General features: G+C 47.8%; 10 protein-coding genes across 10 annotated transcripts; 5 read left to right on the forward strand and 5 right to left on the reverse strand.

The window, feature by feature from the left end:
• The first annotated feature begins 829 nt into the window (after positions 1-829).
• Positions 830-1,827, forward strand: LACBIDRAFT_298606 (uncharacterized protein). The gene is made up of 5 exons (XM_001881787.1): positions 830-1,046; positions 1,111-1,304; positions 1,364-1,478; positions 1,537-1,631; positions 1,690-1,827. Exons 1-5 carry the CDS (start codon positions 876-878, stop codon positions 1,757-1,759), a joined length of 645 nt encoding a protein of 214 aa, XP_001881822.1. The 5' UTR covers positions 830-875; the 3' UTR covers positions 1,760-1,827.
• Positions 1,828-2,564: 737 nt separating this feature from the next.
• MISSP16.5 (ectomycorrhiza-regulated small secreted protein) lies at positions 2,565-3,189 on the reverse strand (the record flags this gene model as incomplete). The annotated part of the gene is made up of 4 exons (XM_001881916.1): positions 2,565-2,621; positions 2,673-2,733; positions 2,793-2,944; positions 2,995-3,189. The coding sequence occupies 4 exons, from the start codon at positions 3,187-3,189 to the stop codon at positions 2,565-2,567; spliced, it is 465 nt and encodes a 154-aa protein (XP_001881951.1).
• A 2,802-nt stretch (positions 3,190-5,991) lies between these two features.
• On the forward strand, positions 5,992-8,241 carry LACBIDRAFT_298608 (uncharacterized protein; the record flags this gene model as incomplete). The annotated part of the gene is made up of 6 exons (XM_001881788.1): positions 5,992-6,424; positions 6,477-6,618; positions 6,670-6,755; positions 6,814-7,435; positions 7,488-7,923; positions 8,032-8,241. 6 exons carry the CDS (start codon positions 5,992-5,994, stop codon positions 8,239-8,241), a joined length of 1,929 nt encoding a protein of 642 aa, XP_001881823.1.
• Positions 8,242-9,122: 881 nt separating this feature from the next.
• LACBIDRAFT_298609 (glycoside hydrolase family 28 protein) lies at positions 9,123-9,938 on the reverse strand (the record flags this gene model as incomplete). The annotated part of the gene is made up of 8 exons (XM_001881917.1): positions 9,123-9,248; positions 9,302-9,317; positions 9,369-9,385; positions 9,439-9,481; positions 9,532-9,593; positions 9,652-9,670; positions 9,723-9,806; positions 9,859-9,938. 8 exons carry the CDS (start codon positions 9,936-9,938, stop codon positions 9,123-9,125), a joined length of 447 nt encoding a protein of 148 aa, XP_001881952.1.
• Positions 9,939-10,280: 342 nt separating this feature from the next.
• On the reverse strand, positions 10,281-10,940 carry LACBIDRAFT_298610 (uncharacterized protein; the record flags this gene model as incomplete). Its single annotated transcript, XM_001881918.1, has 4 exons — positions 10,281-10,397; positions 10,447-10,548; positions 10,604-10,620; positions 10,673-10,940. The coding sequence occupies 4 exons, from the start codon at positions 10,938-10,940 to the stop codon at positions 10,281-10,283; spliced, it is 504 nt and encodes a 167-aa protein (XP_001881953.1).
• A 3,819-nt stretch (positions 10,941-14,759) lies between these two features.
• Positions 14,760-14,969, forward strand: LACBIDRAFT_298611 (uncharacterized protein; the record flags this gene model as incomplete). Its single annotated transcript, XM_001881789.1, has 1 exon — positions 14,760-14,969. Exon 1 carries the CDS (start codon positions 14,778-14,780, stop codon positions 14,967-14,969), a length of 192 nt encoding a protein of 63 aa, XP_001881824.1. The 5' UTR covers positions 14,760-14,777.
• A 210-nt stretch (positions 14,970-15,179) lies between these two features.
• Positions 15,180-15,531, forward strand: LACBIDRAFT_298612 (uncharacterized protein; the record flags this gene model as incomplete). Its single annotated transcript, XM_001881790.1, has 3 exons — positions 15,180-15,259; positions 15,313-15,359; positions 15,413-15,531. The coding sequence occupies 3 exons, from the start codon at positions 15,180-15,182 to the stop codon at positions 15,529-15,531; spliced, it is 246 nt and encodes an 81-aa protein (XP_001881825.1).
• A 360-nt stretch (positions 15,532-15,891) lies between these two features.
• On the forward strand, positions 15,892-16,142 carry LACBIDRAFT_298613 (uncharacterized protein; the record flags this gene model as incomplete). The annotated part of the gene is made up of 2 exons (XM_001881791.1): positions 15,892-15,943; positions 16,000-16,142. The coding sequence occupies 2 exons, from the start codon at positions 15,892-15,894 to the stop codon at positions 16,140-16,142; spliced, it is 195 nt and encodes a 64-aa protein (XP_001881826.1).
• Positions 16,143-16,197: 55 nt separating this feature from the next.
• LACBIDRAFT_327921 (uncharacterized protein) lies at positions 16,198-17,026 on the reverse strand (the record flags this gene model as incomplete). The annotated part of the gene is made up of 4 exons (XM_001881919.1): positions 16,198-16,270; positions 16,401-16,514; positions 16,741-16,842; positions 16,905-17,026. The coding sequence occupies 4 exons, from the start codon at positions 17,024-17,026 to the stop codon at positions 16,198-16,200; spliced, it is 411 nt and encodes a 136-aa protein (XP_001881954.1).
• Positions 17,027-20,985: 3,959 nt separating this feature from the next.
• LACBIDRAFT_327923 (uncharacterized protein) lies at positions 20,986-22,524 on the reverse strand (the record flags this gene model as incomplete). Its single annotated transcript, XM_001881920.1, has 4 exons — positions 20,986-21,685; positions 21,945-22,109; positions 22,225-22,318; positions 22,392-22,524. The coding sequence occupies 4 exons, from the start codon at positions 22,522-22,524 to the stop codon at positions 20,986-20,988; spliced, it is 1,092 nt and encodes a 363-aa protein (XP_001881955.1).
• Positions 22,525-22,526: the final 2 nt, after the last annotated feature.

The following is a 22,526-nucleotide window of genomic DNA, read 5'->3' on the forward strand; positions in this document are numbered from 1 at the left end:
GAGCAGTCCATACGTCAGTGTGAGATTTTCCAGATGGATCTTGGGGAGATAGATACAGAGCTGGCGGGATTAAGGACGCGTTTCGAGGAGATTTTTGGGAATATTGGGTGAGGGACGACGAAACTAAATTCGGTGTGTTACTGATGTTTATCTTGCTAGGAATTCCGAACGGAATTGGCACCTGTTTAGTGGATCGAAGAACTTTCGGAAACATATTTATCGCCATTCTCGCGTTTATGTTGCGGCTTTGCAGACACCCTCAAACCAAGTGCTCTGTCCTATATAACAGCGTTGTTAACACCCGTAGGATCTTGTGGTTTTGATTTTTTATGAAGTCAGTCAATGGTGCAAATGATTTGCACCATTACTGATTCATCATCGCGACGAAGATTCCATAGGCTTCTACAAAGATCTCCCTCGATTCTTTAAAGGAACTCCGAATGGATCCATTGATCTCGATTTTGCAAAAATAGCAATGCATGATGCATCCACGTTGTTCACAGTTCGACGCGTAGGTTCGCGTAGGTCACACCGGTCACTGGTCACCGGTCACATGCTGAGATTCTTGTCAACGCTTTGTCAGCGCTTACTCAGTTACTGTGCACTACACATGTCAAACCCACGTCCTTTGGATGAGATTGGCACCCAATAAAATGATGATCTTTCGTCAGTCAAACTTTTTCTTCGACTTGTTCCTGGAAATTGATCCTGCTGACCTCTGCTTACTCAGGTATATCGATATAACGTACACCGAATTTGTCTGATACTTCGTCATAGAAGCTTGAGCTCGTTATAAAAGGCCGCACGGACTCACGGAGGTCCATTCCTTACCGCTGCAAGTTTTACCCATAACAAAACAATCTACCCTTGCTACAATGGTCTTCAAACTCTACGGCGCCTCCCTCTCCACCTGCACCAAACGCGTTGCCATCGTCCTACACGAGAAGAACGTCCCCTTCGAATTCCACCCCATCGATTTCGCGACTGGCCAACACAAGTCGCCCGAGTATCTGAAGTACCAGCCGTTCGGCCAAGTTCCATATATTGTAAGTTTTCTATCTCATTCATCGTTGTCGATGATCTGATCATGGCATGACAACACGGTTGTAGGATGACGACGGCTTCATCTTGTACGAGAGTAGGGCTATTTGCCGATACATCGCGGAGAAATACGCGGGTCAGGGTACGGCTCTGATCCCTACGGAACTCAAGGCCAAGGCTATCTTCGAGCAGGCTGCGTCAGTTGAGAAGGACAACTTTGATGCTTTGGCGGCTAAGGCGATTTTCGAGAAGGTGTTCAAGCCGTAAGCAAGCTCTCTTTGTTCTTCTTATGATGGGTGCATTCTGAGCTTGTGACGTGTAGTAAGCATGGGCTTACACCCAACCAAGAGCTTGTCGACGAACTCCTTGGGAACTTAGACAAGAGGCTCGATGTATACAACCAGATCTTGAGCAAGCAGAAGTACGTTGCTGGCGAGGTTCGTTTCTCCTTCCTTCTTCTCTCTTCCTTCCTTTTTACCGATGTTACTTACACAGGAGGTCACCCTTGCTGATCTCTTCCACATTCCTTACGGCGCCTTGTTGCCCGCAGCAGGCAGCAACCTTCTCGATACCAAGCCTAATGTTGCTAGGTGCGTCAAGTTTGTTTCTACTCAGGTTTCTGATTTTGATGTTCGACGATTAAATAAGGTGGTGGAAGGACATCACGTCCCGCCCTTCCTGGATCGCCGTCAGGGATGGTGTCAATTCTACCGCTTAAGGGGTCATATACCAAGAATAATACCAATCCAATGTACTCTACGTGTTATAGAATCTTTTGGTGTTGCCCGATGGCGATGTTGAGCATGAGCTGCGATTACTCAATACATGGTATCCTGATGCGATGTTTTCTTTCCCCCTTGTTTCGAGATACTTCCACTAAACTTTGGTCACAACGTTGCCCTCGACGTTCAACTTGGCCCCCCAAAGATTCTATCTCATCTCTCTCTGACACGTCTATTTCTTTCAACATTCAAGCCTTGTGCATACAGAACTTTGGTGTCTTACTGTTCAAGAAAAAGCCGCGATTTAGTCAAAATGCCGACAGCAGATACGTGCATGTAGGACGGCTCCCACTCGTAACGCTGGGTTAATTGGTCAACTTTTCACAGGATGCGAATCTGTCCTTTGGGTTGTCGTGGATGCTCAGGAGCACATCACTCAGCAGGCTGTCTGTTCCGCAGACTGCACATCAAAATTTCTTTCCTCCCTACTCATTTTATACCCGTTGAGGAGATAGGTAGACTCCAATTCAGACACACTCCGAAATACAAGCTGCGGCCTGAGCCCCGGCTTGGGACGGGACGGCGAATTGAAAGAGGTTGAAACGACACCATATTTGGGACCTGGCCGAGTACAATGAGTATAGGAGTTGGGGGGAAAAGCAATCTCATAATTCAAGTACAGCACGGTCAACTCGACAATGTAACATATTCAGATCACCGTTCTCCAATAATCTGTGGCTTGAGATGATACTTCATCAGCGAAAGTCAATGGTAAGTAAGGGAGGGAATCAAATCGTACCACTAGGCCGCCTCAATAATCCACTCTCCTTTCTGGCCAAACTCGGTTCCAATTACGACCTACGATCAGTCAGTCGTCACGAAGGGGAAACCATACATGAACATCTATACCGAAGATCCAGAATCCGCGCTCGTGACTCCCCACTTGGCCCCGCCTCCAGGATTCTGGATCCTGAATTAAATTTCGTGAGCCAAGAGCTACGCGTCGACATGACCGTCCAGCCCACCCACCTGTAGTATCCATCAGGAGTCTGGACAATATTCCATACTTGTGAACTGTGCGGGATGGTGGTAAGAGAGTTCCCAACCCGAGCAGCTTTTAAGGACGAGTCAGAGGCAGACACAATGGCCTGTCCATTGCCGTCGAATTCGGTGATGTACCACTAAAAAAACATCTCAAAGTCGGTAAGGAGGTCTGGCATTCACCACATACCTGCTGCGTAGGGGACATTGTCTTGGTGGAAATCACAGCTTGCTTATTTTCTCCAGAGAGGGTAACTGCTAGTGGAGCGCCACGACGAGGGGTAACTCGATTCACGATGTAGTATAGGTCAGGCCTGACGTATGCCACAGTGATAGTGGGAAGGAACGATAAGAGGAGTGCGCTGCAGAGAGTTTTCAAGTGCATCTTTGCCTGAAAGCAAGAGTGTCTGGGAGAAACGACGAGACGATTAAACCGAATGTTAAATAAGGACGATCTACAGCCGTAGTTGAAGTTAGGACGGAATCCGTGTTGTCCGTGTTTCCATGGCTATACCCGATGAATATCCTTTTCGTATAAAAAGTCTGCAACCGTGGGGCGTCCCTTTTATATCGCCTTTTTTTCGCTAGAAGTAATTTGGCAATAATACGTCGGTTGAGATAACACCTGGTCACCGGACAAGTTGAGAAGGAAGTAACTGAGCTTGGAAGCACTCAAGATGACTGTCTGAATGTAGATGGTATTCTTGAAAGAACTTCTGATGGCTAGCGAAGCCGAAGGAAACTTGAGGATGTGCAGCGATCCTTATCGATGGGGAGGAGGGAGATGAGACGACGGGTCTATTGTGAACACTGAGAAGGATTTCGCCGAGGTAAGGTGGAAGTCGGTTGCCTTTCAAGATCAGATCGAGAGGGGGACGACGATGGAGGTAGGCGGGAGAATGGGATCAGAAAAGTGACGATCGAAAAAAACTCCAGAGAGGTTCGACTTTAACCAGGAAGAGGGAATGAGTCTGGGAGAAGGGGGCGGAGAGTTAGGGCGGAGAGGATGGTAAGGAAGGACGTTGCATATGCCACGCATCCACAAAAGAGAAACGGAGCCACTCGCTATGGTACATGCGTGGTTTGAGAGGAGTCAGGATGTCGTTGCTTGTCTGTGTTCAGCTGGACTAGCAGCCTCCAAAGACTAGGGCATTTTCCGCTGCAAAGTCCTCAACCTTCCCCTCAGGAAGGTCAAACGATGAGAAACAAGAGCCTTGAGTGCGAATTCCGTAGGAGCATGTGCAGAGCACAGACCGAAACCTCTTCGTCATCAGTGCAGACCTAGAAAAGAAGATCAGCGCCGGGGATCGTCGGAAAACTGCATACAATGCTTCTGCGACCACATACCTCAACCCGTCCAGTTCAACTGAAGACCCGATCAGCCGCGCATACTAGATAGCAGGTGTGAAGACCCAAACTGACATAGATAATTACGCAAAAGGCTCTGCCGGCAAGTCTGGAGCACTATCATTGACCAAGAGCTTTGGCCGGATGCCGTATAGGGCCCGATTCCAACTGGGGACCAAGTCAGCCCCTGATATACGAAGCGACATGGACGGAACTCACCCAGGTACCCTTTTTGCGGATTCATCCTCCGCCAGCGGACTATCTATCCCGATACGCCTTCTTCCCGTATCAACTCACCCCAAGCTGCGTTCCGCGGCATCACTGCGTTGTCGCCTGGTTGTTGCCATCAAGGAGTGAGTTCAGATGAACACTGACGGGTCGGTATTCAGTGCGGTTTGGGTTGCACGAGGGTCAAATGTCATGACAGCTGGACGTCGCCATTCGAAAACGGGGAGCGAGAAAGGCCCGAAGAATGCACTCGACGTGATAACGTTGAGAGCAAATCGCGACGCGGCTGTGCTGTTTTTCTTTTTGTGATGCCGAGCCTCCTCACTCCTCAGACTTCTAGCGTCTGAGTCTCTGCATCCACCCCTGGACGCCTCCTCATACTGGCCGTGCTTTCATGCCACAATGACCTCAAAGTTGGTGCGTAGACCGTAGTGCATGATACGTTTCCGTCACACGAACTAGAACCCGAGTTGGATGGTCATGACAGAAAAGTTAAGCGATTACCCACCATACTTATATCGGACATCTGAATACCTCTAGAAAGGTGTCATCACTTGTCTGCGCAGTCATCGAATATATTCAGACTCACCAGGTCAGAACTCAACGTTATGAGGACTGCTACCGCTTATTGACGGCCGGGTTTGGAGTCCTGGAGAATGAATGATACGGAGAATGCTCTGCTTCAGAGATTCGTCAAAATCTTCCCAATCATCATGGGCTCGAGGCCCTATGAGTGTGAACTCGGATATTTTATCTAGCTTGTTCAAGACACGGGGGACGTCTTCGCCTAGGTCCGAAGCATGAAGCACAAACGAGAGTGCCCGAACGTAATCGGCGATCTCTGGACGACGACACAAGATGCCTCCAAAAGATGAAATTTTGTCTGATTGAGAGTCGAGGTGGATGGTGCGGAATAGCTGCTGGCGGCAGATGGGAAGCAGGGTTTTACAAGTTTGCGAACATGACCTGAGAGCGGCGCGGCTATCTTTGAGATTATAAATGATCTCAGTAACAATCTCCACAGGTGTGGCGGAGAAAGACATAGTGAAGGAAAAAGCTGAGCGCTGGCTGCGAGTCCTGGCCACCCAAGTATATGATATCGATGGTATGTTGTGTGTCCAATGTGTGTCCAAAGTTCAAGAAATCATTTTTGACATGGCACGTGAGCGTGTGATTCGCGGAACTTTACGTAGACAGTTTGATGCCGGTGTTTCAAAACCGTGCTTCAACGCGCCGCAGACGAGCGCTTTTTCGCCATGTCGTTCCGCTGATATGGTTTGGCCAGTTGGAATACCTTGAAAAGTTACATCATGCTGACGTTTAGGTTGCAAGGAAATACCACGGATGGCTGGACGATGAAGTTGGGGGTTCGAACATAGAAACATCAAGACCAAACTCCTTGCGTGAATAAGTGTGCTGTACACAGTGCGACGGACGGCCACTTTCAAAGTTCCTTTAAACAAGGTTACGATCCAGACACATGCCTGCCTGCAGGCAGTGTGTTGTTCGAAATACACTTCGGGCGCTTATCGATCTACATTAAGATCAAGCCCTCGCTTTTCTTCGCACCCCAACTTGTCCTCCACTCTCTATCCGCTAGGTTTCTTCTCCGATGGATAAACTCACAAACATGTTCTCGAGTCTGCTCCCACCCCAGATGAGGGATTATGCTGAGCAGGTCTATCGCGATAACATGTCTGCTCAGAATGCCAATATCCGCGTCATACCCCCAGACCCTAGGACAGAAGGGGGACCTCCTTTCGATGAGATCGATGAAAGTGGAGGCATTGATAACGTCCTGAAGCAGATGATAAACTCCTTTGCAAAGAACCAAACCCCGAGGTTTCCCATTCCACAAAGGTTGCAATGCGCAAATGTCGAGGTCGAAAAATACAAGACTTGCGATAATCCAGGTACGATGGCTTGCAGTGGCTGTAAATTGGTTTCCTATTGCTCCAAGGTGCTCTTCTTTCAGTTTTGTTCCGGTTTTTTCTCATTGAAATTTCAGGAATGCCAGAAATCTCATTGGCGCGTTCATAAGCGAGGTACGTGCGAACAAACATTTTTGGTGGTCTATTGACAGGAGTTATGTTTCAGATTGCAAGGATCCTATGCTGGCTAAAGGTTGGAAGCCAGCTTGGATCGTCGAGCATCGTCGCGCCTCATTCCTTAATGGGATGTCTCCATTTGAGGAGTTCCTTCAGAAGGGAATGGATGAATTCTCATCGGGGGTTTCTTTGTACGGTACCATTCCTTCCTTGTCAATCTCTCAATTTACCTGAGCCTACAGGTGGGGAAATATGCCCGCAATGGACGTGCTAAATTTACCCAAAAATGAAAAGGACTCAACCACAGATTTTTCGCTTGCGTTCGTTGGTAAGAATCGAATCTACTAGTCTCCCATCCAGCGACGGCTTACCACCTCACCTGAAAGCCTCAGGAGACCTTCGACATGTCATCCGAACTGTTAACTCCCTTCCTCCCGACTTTTCAGGAAATCTCAACATTTTGGTCAATGATCGTTGCTTGCCTATCGTCTGCCGCAACATAATTTTGCTCCTTATCTTGGGGACAATTTCAGATGAACATTTGGCTGCCGACGTTGCACTCCATTTCTGGTACTCTACGTTCATGCCCCACGAATATCGGATGAGAATCTCAGCCATGTTTACTTCGCTGATTTTACCGCAAACCACGCCAGGTAGCCCCATCATATGTTCCTGCCCCTTGGGTCGCAATTCGACCATATCATTTTCCCTTCCCAACGAGGCAATGCGGTACTTCGCTTACTATAGCTCTATGGACGTCTCTATTAGTCAAGTACAAGACGAATATGACCGAATAAGGAACGCGCCTTCACGCCGCGATTTTCGTGAGCGCATGTACGCAAAACTGAAGCCTCCCCACCGTGTCGCCTTCCACGAATTTCGCCGCTTCGGTATTGTACTTCCGTTTGGCGCATTGAACGCTCACTTCAATGTCCCGAATCTCTCGCTATTCTCGTTCGAGGGAAGGTGGCTTCAGACAGACTATGCTGACCCTCTCGAAGGCTGGGAGTGAGCCTTTCATCTTCTCATATTTGTATAAATCTTTATGTTCACCACGCAGTTTGGGCGAAGTCACAGAAGTCGGGAAAGCGCATGGGGCAACTCCCCAAGACATATATGGCTGTCTCTACTTCTTCCTTACCGCGCAGCTGCGTACTTTTCACCAGCGTCTTCGTCAATTTCCAGTCACGTTTAACGTATATTCAATGGATGCCCGCGATCTCTCAAAAGCCTTGCGAAATGATGGAATTCATGGAAAGGCTAAACCTCCGTCGACACGTTACGACCGCATTGAAGTTTCAAACATCCTGGACGCCAACTACGTTGGATTGAGCGACGTTCTGAGCGATTGGGCTCCCCTTCTTGCTGAAACAAGGACGGCATCCATCGTTGGCTACTTCATGAATTGGTTTGTTACTCAAGAAGACGGGCGTGCTTCCGGTGCAGGGAAGGCCGCCATTGAAAATGTTCTCGACAAGATGGTGAAAGGGGAGAAGGTAAATCCTGAGCCTCTAATCACGTCGCCTGTTATTCACCCAGCATAAATAATCAAGGTTCTCCGACATATCCACGAATTTGGTACATGAACTTATGGTCCCACGAAGAACGGACCCGCTAACTGCCCAATAGGTGACGTGGAAACAATGATGTATCTCATATCAGCCGACATGGACGCTTTATATGAAAATTCAAAACCCTTCGAGAAGTTTCTCAGGAAGCAAGGATTAGAGAATACGCTCCGACAGACGCGATTGAAATTGAGGGAAAGACATACAATTGTTCCACATGTATCTGTCCATCCTTTATCACGGTGATATCTTCCACTGATGTGGGCGAGCAGCGCATACGGGCTGCATTGGACGCACCAGCGGATGCGTTACCCCAATTTCTTGATGAAGAAAGTTGGTATTGCCATGTAAGTGTATTTCGTCGACAGTCCCCTCCTTCCAGGCTCACCTTGTTGGCCCAGACACAACTATCATCGCATTCTTGGGCAGAAAGGTACGTGGAATTTGTGCGTAAGTAGAGTGCCAGACCCCGAGGAGAGCGATCACGTCTATTGATGATTCAAGAGTGGTATTGGGGAGTGTATCTTGGTATCGATTGTACTGTTGTAAAAAGCTTGCATTTTAATTGAAGGGATGTCCTCCGACGGCATCTTACCCTGGTCAAATCCTCCCGAAATAAATGAAGTGTTCGAATAACAACAACCATATGTTATACCATGAGTGAATATTGAATGGTGATACGGAGGTTGACAGTGAATATGAATTGATCAACCAACCAGCCTACTTGGAGGTCGGGAGATATAGGCCATTCCAACACTTGAAACCGGTATTGTAGGTTATCTACAGATTGCTAGTCAGCCGCCTTAATCGAGAAAGTCATGTATCACGCACTGCCTTGGGGTCGCACATAACGGCTGCAGGTACGTGTGTTTGTGTGGTGGCGACGATGTTCTTCGCGACAATATTCGAGGCTACCATTCAAAGTAAGACAAAAGAGCAGAGAAAGAACGGGTCACGTACAGGTGCTGGGAGCAAGATCATATATAATGACTTCTTTCCCCGTCGCACCAGGGACAGCGTACCTATTAGTAACCAAAGTGAGACCATATCATATTTATTCGGGTGAAAACCAAACCAGCAGGGATTGGTAATGCATGACCCTTCCACGTAGGGTTTACTGTCAAGCGTCAGGATGGATGAAAAGCGGAGCTAATGGATGGAAGATACTCTTTTATAATGCCTGTGAAATTTTCGAACATGAAGTCTTGAATATGGGTGTTGTTGCTGCTTGTAGAGTTAGGTTTTGGACCGGCCTAGATAAAATTTAGGAGATTGGAAAGTGTAAAATTGACGAGAAATAGCTCACGCCTGGATCCCAATAGCTAGCGCGACCGATCAATCAAGGAGAGGAAAGTCAAGAATAGAAAGAGTACTTTTGTGTCACGTAGATCTATAGAAAAATGGTTAGAAAACACGCAAAAACTGTAGAGGCAGAAAACTTGCGGGGAACGGAACGTCGACGAAGGCGATGTTCCTCCATGTAATGCTGAAATATGGTTGTTCATCAATACTAAGTCGGAGAAAGAATGACCTTACTTTCGAGCGAGACCATTGCCGCCTGCCCAGCTCTTGAATCGAGCGCCATATAAGCTGTTTTTCTGGGGGGACAGCAGAGATCATATTTGGTTTCAATATTAGGCAACGATGAGGACCAACCATCTGGATATTCTCAATACTGATCGGTACAATGAGTTCGTGTGCCAATGAAACACATCGAATATACTCACAGGACGTTTTGAACATTGGCGACTTGACCAGCCTTTCCGAGGGACCCAATCGAAAGTCCATGCCCGCCTTCACAATAGGTGTTCCTACGGGGTCGTTCACAAATTAGAGCTAACGGGGTAAGACTGTTGCAGATACCTGAAGGTAATATTAGACGCGCCACTTCCGACAGTAAGGCAGTCGTCGCCATTCTGGATAAAATTGTCTTCGAAAATCATATTAGATCCCCCGGCAGAAAACCCTATGTAACTCGGCAACTAAGCGCTCAATTTACCGAACCACGGGAACGATGGCGCTCACCGTCCCTAATGAAGCATAAGCGGTGTCATAAGTGGGACCAAAGAATAGAGAACGTCAAGCCCACTCACGTGTTGAATGGGAAGGACTGGATAAATGCGTCGTTACTATTTCCGAAGGCGAGAGAAAGATAGCTTTCGTACCTGAGTGCTCGACACAGCGATAATCGTGTTATTGAACGCATGGATATTTGAAGAACCGCTCGTTGCGAAGTTCCACGCTATGGGCTTTAAACGAAGAGGTGCCCCTCAATCCAGAGGTCATCACCGTGAAGGATGAGACGATACCTTCCAAATCTTCATATTCCGAATGACGCCATTGTTGATATGGCTAAATGCAATTCCATGCGGACGATTAATCTGATTCTGGGCATCCCACCACTGAAATATGGGTAAGATCACGCAGATTGTAGAATGATCGGGTACTCACCGCTTGGCCATGACCATCAATCCATCCCCAATGAGGATCCAAGGAGCCCTGAAGCGTCACGTTGGTTCCACCAGTGAAGGTGATCCATGAGCCAGGAAAACCCTACAACGAGCCATTAGTTTTCGGTATCGAGGAGATGGAGGACAATTGATCTTACCGCCGCACCCACAATTTCTGACGACGAAGGTTATCTGGGGGTACTCAAAGTCTAGCAAATAAAACTTACTTTGTATTGTCGGTATATCTGTCGGATATGTTAGGTTTCCCTCAATACGAATTTCGACGTTGGTTAATTCGGGGAATTGAATGGGCGTGAAGATATTGTAAGTGATACCGCTTTCGAATAAAATCGTCGAATCCGAAGAGAGGTCCTTCATCGCCTCTAGTAAAGCGGGCGTGTCATCTTGGCCTGCAAGGTGTGGAACGGTAAAGGTGGTCACCGCGGTAGCTAGGCAGGCATAAGCCAGCAGCGAAGTCGTGACGCCGAAGAGCATGGGAAAAAGTGGGGGATGGCAGGACCGTCCAGTCAAAACTGAAAAGACTGTTATAGTCAAAGCCGGTAACAAAGTCAACCTGCAAAGTGATGGGGTAATCCCGTGGCCGCATAAATTCGATGCACAGGCTCATCGTATAACTTCGTCACATGCTTCTGGATCACGTCCACCCTGTACGCGTGAAGCCCGTAGGCTACCAGGAGATTTGTATCTGCAAAGTCGGCTCGCCACCTTGCAATGAATACTGGAGAGAATCAACCTCAGTTACCTGCCGAGAGTGACCCAGCCTAGCCAAGTGCGCGTCGCCCCATCGTACCACGAAAGGTGTGACGTTCGAACGTCAATGAACTTCTTCTGTCTTCACGCCGCCGGTTGCCTGCCCAACTAGAAGTTTTTGACAATCAATGGATGTCATATTCTTCTTTGATTGTGTCATGCTGCGCTCAACGAATCAGAGATACGTGGGCGAGGCTGCCATTCGTTTACACTCCCCAACTCACCAACATCTTCCCGACCGGGTATCACACCATCCTTCCCTTTCGCTAGATCTTCGCTACAATAGTACCCCCCGACGGCCCGAGACGAACCTCGTTGGCAAGATGGGTCGTTTATGATCTGTTCGGGTACGGATCCCCTTGTACCGCCTTCAACCCTGTTCGACTCTCACAATTACCACACGCGCTACCTGAGGCTACCTGTGAACAACGCGTCCTGGACCGAGCGGTTCCGGAGCCGCTTAGCGATTTATGAGAGGCCAAAATTCAAAGGAGATGATGATTGGCCAGCAGCACGGATACTACTAGTTACAATATCCGTTAGATGTTACAGTAGTAACAACCAAAGAACTTACTTTGCTGTTTTTAAGAGAATCAGACGGCCTTGTTGCTGGTTAGAATTGGATGTGTGATATCGCCCGATGCCTTGTGAATCCAAATTCTGTCCGAATTGGTCCGAAAGACCCTCTTCACCTCACTGTTTGCACCCGTGAACCCCGGTTGTTTGGTCCTGTTAGATAGGAACTCGATGTGCTTGTTCCTGTCTAACTGTGCACCCGTGAACCCCGGTTGTTTGGTCCTGTTAGATAGGAACTCGATGTGCTTGTTCCTGTCTAACTAGATACAAAACCACTTTTCCAGCGCTCTGGGCAATAACTTTCATTACCTCCCTACCTTTTTACTCCGTGAACCCCGGTTGTTTGGTCCTGTTAGATAGGAACTCGATGTGCTTGTTCCTGTCTAACTAGATACAAAACCACTTTTCCAGCGCTCTGGGCAATAACTTTCATTACCTCCCTACCTTTTTACTACTTAAGACTTGTAGTAGAGTGCACCCGTGAACCCCGGTTGTTTGGTCCTGTTAGATAGGAACTCGATGTGCTTGTTCCTGTCTAACTAGATACAAAACCACTTTTCCAGCGCTCTGGGCAATAACTTTCATTACCTCCCTACCTTTTTACTACTTAAGACTTGTAGTAGAATAACTTTGTCCGCATTGGGATGTATCCTTTCCCATCAATGCTGGCCGTACACCCGTTGCGTCCCATCAATGCCATCATTGCTTTATCATTGCCGACTACCAAATCCGGTAATGGTTCTCACCGTGGGCGTCATCCCGCCGTCCCGCCCCCCAGTGATGAACATGGTGTTTCCACTGTTACTGGGCCGTTTCCCCTCAAATATTTTGCTAATTATACTGTTCTGTAGTGTGTTATGTATATTATGAGGTCAATTCAATGGTTCCCTGCCCTAGAGCATCACAATGTGCTGTGCAGATGATTATGGTGGTGACCAACATCAGTATCCATCTCCTGGGAGGTCTCTAAGTGAAATAGACACATCAGACAGGCAGTAATATGCTCACTGGGGATGGGGGAGATGTTCTATAGGCTGTAACATCCTCAGAACATGCATTCATGGTAGAGTAATTGAGATAAATTCCCCCCCTTTCCCCCCCATGGTATACCCCCACTAGAGCATCCCTAAAGCAAGGGATAGAGAGTATATTACATATGATTGATTTAGGGTGGCTCAGAATAGGCATCTGAGGGTTCAGGGTATCTGTACTGCTCAATATGCCCCCAGGGCATATAAATTCCTATGGAAGCCCCAGGGCAATATGTTCAATTATTATTGGATAGAAAGGTAGTATAATAGCATAACAATGAGAATATAAGGTTGTATTTGGAGCGCTTTACATGGGGAATGGTGCATGGAGAGGGGGAGGGGGAGACATACTGCCCATCAGTTACATCACCAATGACCTTCATTTACCACATATAACAGCTGATTCACATACTACAAAATACCCTTGGTCAACCTGCAGCAAGTAGGTAGCCTGGGGATGGCTATATAAAATTATTTGAGGGAGGTGAACAGAAGTCAGTGAAAAGTGCGAAATTGGCATACTGTGACCTTGCCATTTTAGATAAAAAATATATGAGGTGGTAGAAGGTAGGGCTGGGGTAGCTAGAGGGTGGTTCAAAAGAAATTACAGAGATTGACCAGATAATGATCACAGGAGGTTAGATATGGAGCGGGATGATGGTACATAGATAGTCACTGGTTGTGACCATAAATTCCTTCCATATCTCTGTATGCATCAAGACACCTTTTTCAAACCTCCTGCCTTGCTCATCTGCTCAATCTCTTTAATTCTTTTTGAACCACCCTCTAGCTACCCCAGCCCTACCTTCTACCACCTCATATATTTTTTATCTAAAATGGCAAGGTCACAGTATGCCAATTTCGCACTTTTCACTGACTTCTGTTCACCTCCCTCAAATAATTTTATATAGCCATCCCCAGGCTACCTACTTGCTGCAGGTTGACCAAGGGTATTTTGTAGTATGTGAATCAGCTGTTATATGTGGTAAATGAAGGTCATTGGTGATGTAACTGATGGGCAGTATGTCTCCCCCTCCCCCTCTCCATGCACCATTCCCCATGTAAAGCGCTCCAAATACAACCTTATATTCTCATTGTTATGCTATTATACTACCTTTCTATCCAATAATAATTGAACATATTGCCCTGGGGCTTCCATAGGAATTTATATGCCCTGGGGGCATATTGAGCAGTACAGATACCCTGAACCCTCAGATGCCTATTCTGAGCCACCCTAAATCAATCATATGTAATATACTCTCTATCCCTTGCTTTAGGGATGCTCTAGTGGGGGTATACCATGGGGGGGAAAGGGGGGGAATTTATCTCAATTACTCTACCATGAATGCATGTTCTGAGGATGTTACAGCCTATAGAACATCTCCCCCATCCCCAGTGAGCATATTACTGCCTGTCTGATGTGTCTATTTCACTTAGAGACCTCCCAGGAGATGGATACTGATGTTGGTCACCACCATAATCATCTGCACAGCACATTGTGATGCTCTAGGGCAGGGAACCATTGAATTGACCTCATAATATACATAACACACTACAGAACAGTATAATTAGCAAAATATTTGAGGGGAAACGGCCCAGTAACAGTGGAAACACCATGTTCATCACTGGGGGGCGGGACGGCGGGATGACGCCCACGGTGAGAACCATTACCGGATTTGGTAGTCGGCAATGATAAAGCAATGATGGCATTGATGGGACGCAACGGGTGTACGGCCAGCATTGATGGGAAAGGATACATCCCAATGCGGACAAAGTTATTCTACTACAAGTCTTAAGTAGTAAAAAGGTAGGGAGGTAATGAAAGTTATTGCCCAGAGCGCTGGAAAAGTGGTTTTGTATCTAGTTAGACAGGAACAAGCACATCGAGTTCCTATCTAACAGGACCAAACAACCGGGGTTCACGGGTGCCTGTTTGTCGAAGACGCGTATATGCATGTTTCTTTCGGGTTGCATCTTACATAATCGATGTTCACTCGCGAACGATCTATCGAGTTCAAGCCGTGCCCATGTCCTTCCTAACTTTCCAGTTCACACGCGCACATTCTTCCAAGCCATGACTACGTTGTCAATGGTGGTAACGACGCCGTGCCGGATAGACCAACGTGGGGTGGTAACGACGGTTTAGCGAGGGATGGCGAGGGATGGCGATGATGTGGATTTGGGAGGATGATGGCTGATCGATAAGGACGGACGAAACGTCGACAAGAGTGTTGACGTTGGGTAAGTGATCTACAACTCCATTGACATCGTTGCCCGCTCACCTAGGTCTCCACACAAGGGACGACGACCCCCCTAGTCTGCTTCTACAACATTGCTCCGACATTTGGACAAGTGTATGCGAGAACGTGGGTGTTCGCCTTGGAAACGGCTCGAAGTGGATGGGCAGCAGAGCGGAAAGGTCTACTTTCACGCTCGGTAAGTCTTCTACAGCACCATTCGACTATTCAAACTCACTGAACGTTATGTAGAATCGCGTCAGTTGCGAAGACGGTGGTGAGATGTGGCTGCAATGAGGGTAAGTCGATAACACGATTATTGTGTCGTTTGCATTGAACTGATTGAATATAGAACAACTGTTGAACGCAAATTTAAACAACGGCCTTCGTCGCCTTCGTAGCGGCGTCCGTGCCCCTTTTCGAGCTACTTTCGGATGTTTCCTACCACCCGTCGACACTCCGACTTCGTAATTCATCCATATTTTCAAGTTCTCGCGAGAGTGTGTGTTCAGAGAAATTTCGACCTTCTATGCAACAATAACTACATTTCAAGTTCAACGACGTCGCGCGGGTGGTAACAATGGTTTAGCGAGGGATGGCGATGACGTGGATTTGAGAGGATGATGGCTGAACGGACGAAACGTCGACAAGAGGGTTGACTGACATTGGGTAAGTGATCTACAACTCCATTGACATCGTTCCTGCTCACCTGGCTTTCCAAACAAGTCACGGCGACCCCCCTAGACCGCAAGAAAGGACTTCTACGACACTACTCCGAGGTTTCGACGGCGAGGCAGTGCGGGGACGTGGGCGTTGGACAACGGCATAACGATGCGTTCAAAGTGGATGGGCAGCAGAGCGGAAAGGTCTGCTTTCACGTTCAGTAAGTAGTCTCCCGCACCATTCGACTACTGAAACTCACGAACGTCACTTACAAAGGTGTCGAGCTTTCGCTTCAACGTACGTTCATGGCCCGAACCACCTTCCCAACTTTCAGTCCACGATCGCACGTTCTTCCGGGCCAATACTCGACCTCAGCGGAAGTCTTTAGTGGCGCAGAAGAAAGGGTTCCTGGGGGTTGATGAGGACTGTCGGATGCCTCCAACGTGGGCGCATACATTGACCAAGAACTCCCGGCTAGTAAGTCATCTTGTTGATGTGCGGGTTAAACGACGATACTGACCTGACCTCGAGATCGTCCAATAGGGTCCTGAATTGACGAGCACGTATATCAGCAAAGGGGGAGGTGAAGCAGAGGGGGGGCGACATCCAAGATGACTTTAACGACTGCGGAGGACCGTCAGCGACGACAAGACACATTGTGAACCGAGAGGGCTTACTGATCGGGGACGAGCAAGATGGAATGAAGTGCATCGACGTCGAAAAGAAGGAGGGGGAGGAGAGCGTAGTAATTCAGTGTGGACGCACACATTGACGAAGAATCATCCACCCAACTATAAATGTCACGTAAGTCATTTTCGTTGATGTGTGGGTTAAAGACGACACTGACTTAATACAGAGAACATCCAGCAGAGTCCTGAAACGATGCGCGAGCGTATCAGAACAGCGGGGAGGTGAAGCAGATGGGGAGACTCACCCTAGGCGGCTTCGCGGACGACGTTAACGGCTGCGGAGGACAATCAGAGACAACAAAACGCAATGTGAACAAAAAGGGCTTACCTATCGGGGACGCTGATGACGAGCAAGATGGAGCGAAAGCTGTTGACGTTGAGAGGGAGGAGGAGGAGGAGAGGGTAGTAAGGTAAACGGCGGATTGGAATCCTATCGAAAGCAGAGCTAACGCAGCCCTTTTATACATCCGGGAGGTAGCCGAGAGTACATACGCGTGACCACTGTAGCCGGTGGAACGGGCACAAGTGCCTCCGACGATGCAGATGCGTGGTGAAGTGGTGGTAATTTCAAGAGGCATCTGATCCTCCGATCCCGACCGTTGTTCCCACAGCATGAGGGTACCACCCTCATACCATATTAGGGAATCTCGCACGATGCGGCTTTATTCTATGAAATCAAAATGGTATCAGTACTGCATTCACCCTCGTCCGAATCTCCAGACACGTCCTTGCTTCGGAAAATGGTCGAATAAGTTTGTGAAACCACATTCTCTCTCTTCGGACAATTCTACTCTGCAGTCATCCACCCCTTAATGATATGCCACCCCCATTTGATACACTTTTGACTAGTCAATATCTCACTCAATACTAGACCGATTTTTATGAAACAAGTTGTAACAAGTAGTACAAACTCATATCTACCACCGTACATAATTTGGATGCAATTGAGGCAGAATTGGCAAAGCTGTGGAGCATACAAAATGGACTGTTTTTCAGAAATAGCCAAATACAGTCACACCCCTCAATGATACACCCATAATCTTAATTTTTCTTTGTGAAATGTGGGTGAAACATTCTGAAATTTGGTACAGTGATAGACAGGAATTTATCTGAGATTTTTATGTAGTTTTTGTAGAGAAAGGTTGTGCTCAAATCTGTTGAAGCTAATTTCTCATTTTGGGTGTATCATTAGCAGGTGGATGACTGTACCTCCTTGTTCAATCAAATTGATTAAAATACTCCTACTGACAATATTGCTCCCCTTCATGATCTCTCGTTCTTCGCAACTCCAAGAGTTCTGTGAAAAAATCACTCTAGGTGAAGGGGAAGGAACAAGACTAGGCATTCCAGATGATAGACAAGGGCTAGCACCATGACTGATGTGCACTATGCAAACCCGTTGTAAGCTGTAAGTTGTATCTTCTATCTTACTTCCCAGAATCCCAATGAGCGAGGTAGAGGCCGAGGGAGAAAAATACCAATCCTTTGTCATTTTATCATTAAATTCTAATCCCATCTATTCAACTACCAATGCCGTCAATTCACCACCCACCATCTTTTTTTCGCAGTGTTGCTACCAACTCAAATGTCTTTCTTTGAAATTGTCTTCCCATATATTATCCTCGCTTCTTCTTCAAGAATTAGCACAATTTACATTACCTTTGATTTGATGTAGTTTTGTGAATACTATGAATAGGTGATATCCTGTGGTACACAAGCCTTGGACTCAAAATCAACGCTCAAACACTTGTGCAGCGGAGTTGATGGGAATGCTAGATGCCGCTGACATGCCATCCTTTGGATATCACTGCTTGTGCTTTGTCATAAATGGATCTGATGGCCAGAATCAGTGGATCTGACACCTCTTGGGTAATTTGGCTGTCTACATGCTACTTGCTGACTAATCTCCTTGTCATGTGCCTCCTTGGGAGGAGTGCCCTATCTCCTATTCCATCTGCCCCCCTCCGCTATGGAGGCATCCTCGCCTCCTCGCTGCCACTCTAGCACCAATGCCCATCTCCTCATCATCCTGAACCTCTTCTTCATCCTCCTCGTAGAAAAACCCTTTGTTGGCCCACACTTCACCCCTTTCTTTGCCTTGATCCTCCAACCCTGCTTCTTCCACTTCTTCATCCACTACCTCTTCTTCCATTTTGTCTCCTGGCGCTATAGCCACCTTCTCATTGGGTTCCTCCAAGGTTAGCGCCTTCTCCAACTCCTTCTGCTCCACTGCTAATGTTGTGCCCTCCCTTGGCACGAAATCTCGAAGGTGTCTAGCATGGAATAACCCGTCCAACAGGGTGCCATCCAACCACTCGAGCTTGTAAGAATTCAGGAGTTGCTCAGTGACATGCCGTGGGGGCGACCACATGGGTGCTAGTTTTCGTTCTGTGCTGAGGGTTGAGGCTAGCTTGTTATCATACACTTGTACTAGTTGGCCTTTTTTGAATTCGACGACTCCTGCCTTTGACACTGTGACTCTGCAATTGAACGTGGTCTTCTGCTGCATGGCGTGGTGTACTGCTTCGGCGTATCCATCGAGCCGTTGTTGTGCCACGTAAGTCATATGTGTGTTGACATCAGCAGGAGGTAAAGAACAGCTGACCTCTAGGGGCGTTTTTGATGTGTTCACCACTAATCCTAGCAAAATCTCCTTCAGGCTGAACTTGAGAGCTGGTAAAATCCGCCAATTGAGAATGCAGATAGCCTTGTCAAAGTGGTCTGGCCAGGTTGCTGCTAGCTTATCCCATTTAACCACCTGCCATCCATCCTCGCCAACCTCAGGAGCGCATAACCGAGCTAAGACATAAAGTAATAGTTTGTTAGTGCCTTCGATGAGTCCATTGACCCACGGTGAGTATGCTGCCATGGTGTGTAATTTGGTTCCCCAGTGTTTGCAATTGTCTGCAACTTCCTTGTTCTTGAAGTGCTTGCCCCCATCTGCCATGAATGTTTCTGGTGGTGCGAAATTGTGAAAGATGTCATTGAGGGAACAGTTGGTTGTCATAGCGCTACCATGAGTTTTGAACTTGTACCCCCAGACATGTTGCGAACACGTATCCAAGTAAATCCCGGCTGTGTGATAGCCGCCTTTTCCGACTGGCAATGACAGATAGTCACCCACCAGTAGCTCAAAGGGGTGGCGCCTGGTTATTGGTGGCAGCAGAGAGTGTAAGTGTGTACCTCCAAAGTTTTTGCACCGCGCACAATCCATGATAGCTTTGACTATTGACTCGTCCAGTTTGGGGCTATGGTACCTGTCCAGGAGCGCCAATTTCATTGCATCGCGATGCCAGTGTCTGCCTTGTTCATGCTGGAGTTTTGCCAACTCAACCGCTTCAGCTCTTGATACACACTCCCTCCTTGCCTGCGCTCTCATGCCACTGCCGCCTCCTACAAACCACAGCTTCCCATCTTCCAGCATGTATTGTGTCTTCCAATGCTGCACCTGCTTTTTCTCCCGTACGTTGCTTCATGAGATGACACATACTGTAAAAATAAGACCAACTCTTCATCGATTTGGGATTTTTTTCTCGCTGAGATGGCCGAAAAATTTTCTTTTGATTTAAGGCAAATAGATGTGACATGTGATGTGAAGACTTGGTTGTATTTGTACAGTATGACAGTGACCCTAGCCCTTACCTAATGGACTAACCGAACCTGACAATACCTCATACCATATGGGGCTAGCAGACTCGGCCCACCTATCAACATATCCTCCATAGTGATGGCTGGGCCGAACAGGTGTGCACCTGCCAATAATGGGCGCTTGCGCCTGCCATTAATGGGCGTGCTCATTCGAAATGACTTCACTGCAGACCCATGCCCATCGACAAATTGTCCATTAGTGATGGCTGGGCCCAACTGGGGAGTAGTGCATCCTGGCAGATGCATACTCCATCCCCCTGGTGTTCAGGGTCTCACTTAGGTGTAATATAGGTGACGAGCTTTGTGCCAAAGCCGTTGTTGTGCCATCAGGTGGGCGACATATCTGGCAGTACTTACTGTCTTCAATTCAATGTATGGGCCCTACAAAGTCTTTGTTTCAAATGGGTGGGCCCAACAGGTTCAATGAATGGATAATGGAATTTCCACACAAATGTGGCTCAGGTAATGAAGACAACCAAGATGGTAAAGTGGCATTCTGGGATATGAGGTTGTACTTGTACTGAAGTAAAAGAGAGTTTCATGGGTGTCATTGATGACAGCATGGAGAGTGGTGGAAGGAGTGATTCAACATTGGCACACTTTTGGGTCTTTCTTTGATTCAGGTGCCACACCTGTTTTCGCACTGGCGCCTGAGTCAACCTAGCTACATGTTACTTACACCTGTGAATACAAGGTTTGGGTTTCAAGCTGTTCCAAAACCCTGTCATGTAAGAGTGCCAATGCGTAGGAACCTCAATTTGTTTTCACCCCAAGTAACCTCAATTTGCCAGTGCCCCAAAATGTGTCAGTTGAACTGAAAGAGCACCAAAGCATATGCATGCCAAAGAATAACTGCATCAAAAAATTTATTATACCCTAGCTACTGTAGGGTATTTCAAGATATGTATGGCCATGCAAATTTTATCTACAAGTCTTCCTCGATGATGGTGTCCAGTTTGCTCAACTGGCCTGCTGTCACTGGATTGACGCTATTGGGAGCCTTACCATGTGCAGGTTGTCTGCGCTGAGGTGCACTCGGTGGGCCCTTCTTCTGATTGCTGGCCAGTTTCTTCCTGGTGATGTCCGCGTCGACCTCTTCATCAGCCTTCCTTTTGCACCCAGTAGACGTGTTTCGTTCATCTCCACTTTGCAGGGAAGTGGGGCGAGATCCAATGGCAGTAAGTGGAGAACCTGGGCTAACCTCAACTGGCACGAGTTCTACCCCTTCGGTGTTGGGCGCCGTGGGACTTGAAGGGGCAGCAGGTGCAACTCCAGCAGTGGTGGTAGCCACCACTGATTGCTGTTTTGCTGTGATGGGCGATTGTAGCTGCAAGGGTGCATTTGAAGCAGGTGCCGGAGTTGATGGAGCAATGGTGGGCGCCATGTCAGTCCCATGTGCTGCGCCAGGCGAATGTGGAGCTGCATCAGTGACAGTGGGCACCATGTGAATCACATCTGCTGCACCGGGCAAATGTGGACCTGCATCAGTGGGGGGCGACGTCGACTGACCCCTTTGAAAATCCTGGGTGCAGGGCAGTCGAGCTTTGAGGACTTGGATCATCTCCTCCCACTTGGGTTTGGCATGCTCCAACAACTCCAAGGTCTTATCAGTGCCCCCCCTATTCCTGCAGGATTCCGGTCATTCCTGTGGAATTCCGGTGGAATGAAATTTAGCAGTAAGCCCTGCTAAATTTGTCATTCCTGTGTTTTCTCATTCCAGTGGAATCTGATCATTCTGGAATTTACACCGGAATGGTCTTCCCCAGAATGAGCAGGAACAGTATTTCATTGAATCCATTGTTTATTTGTTGTATTTGTTACTAATTATAGTTTATTTATTTCTGACCGATGCCAAACAATGATTATTTGGCAACCCAGACTCACCAAACACGGCCACTCTTCTTCCTACTACCACCATCGCTGCCAACCATGCTCATCACCCATCGCCACCACTGCCCACAGCGATCGTGTTGACCGGCAACCACGAAACCACGACCACGTTGACCAGCAACCACGACCACGCCATGTTGCATCACATCAATGACAACCCTGTGCGAGGTCCAGGCAACACGTCGTCTGACAGTGACAACATGGCACATTGTCACTGTCTGGTTGTTTTTGGCCACCCAGGTGAGTCCCAGCTCCCTTGCCCCCCATCACTCACAATACAGGTGCACCACAATGTGTCAACCAACGGACAACAACAACGATGTGGCACCACCACCATCCAGACAACGACGTGGCACCACCGAAAACGCCTCCAGCACCCACGAAAATGGCCCAGCATCCACAAAAACCACACCCAGCCCACCAAAAAACACCTGTGCCCACCAAAAACACTCAGCGCCCATCGAAAACGGCCCAGCGCCCATCGAAAACCACCCAGCGCCCACCGAAAAATGCCCAGCGCCCACCCACATCCACGCCAACATGTCCACATCCATGACAACACTAATGCAACCATGA

This window comes from Laccaria bicolor, genomic scaffold (assembly GCF_000143565.1).
Source record: "Laccaria bicolor S238N-H82 LACBIscaffold_14 genomic scaffold, whole genome shotgun sequence".
Classification (NCBI taxonomy): domain Eukaryota; kingdom Fungi; phylum Basidiomycota; class Agaricomycetes; order Agaricales; family Hydnangiaceae; genus Laccaria; species Laccaria bicolor.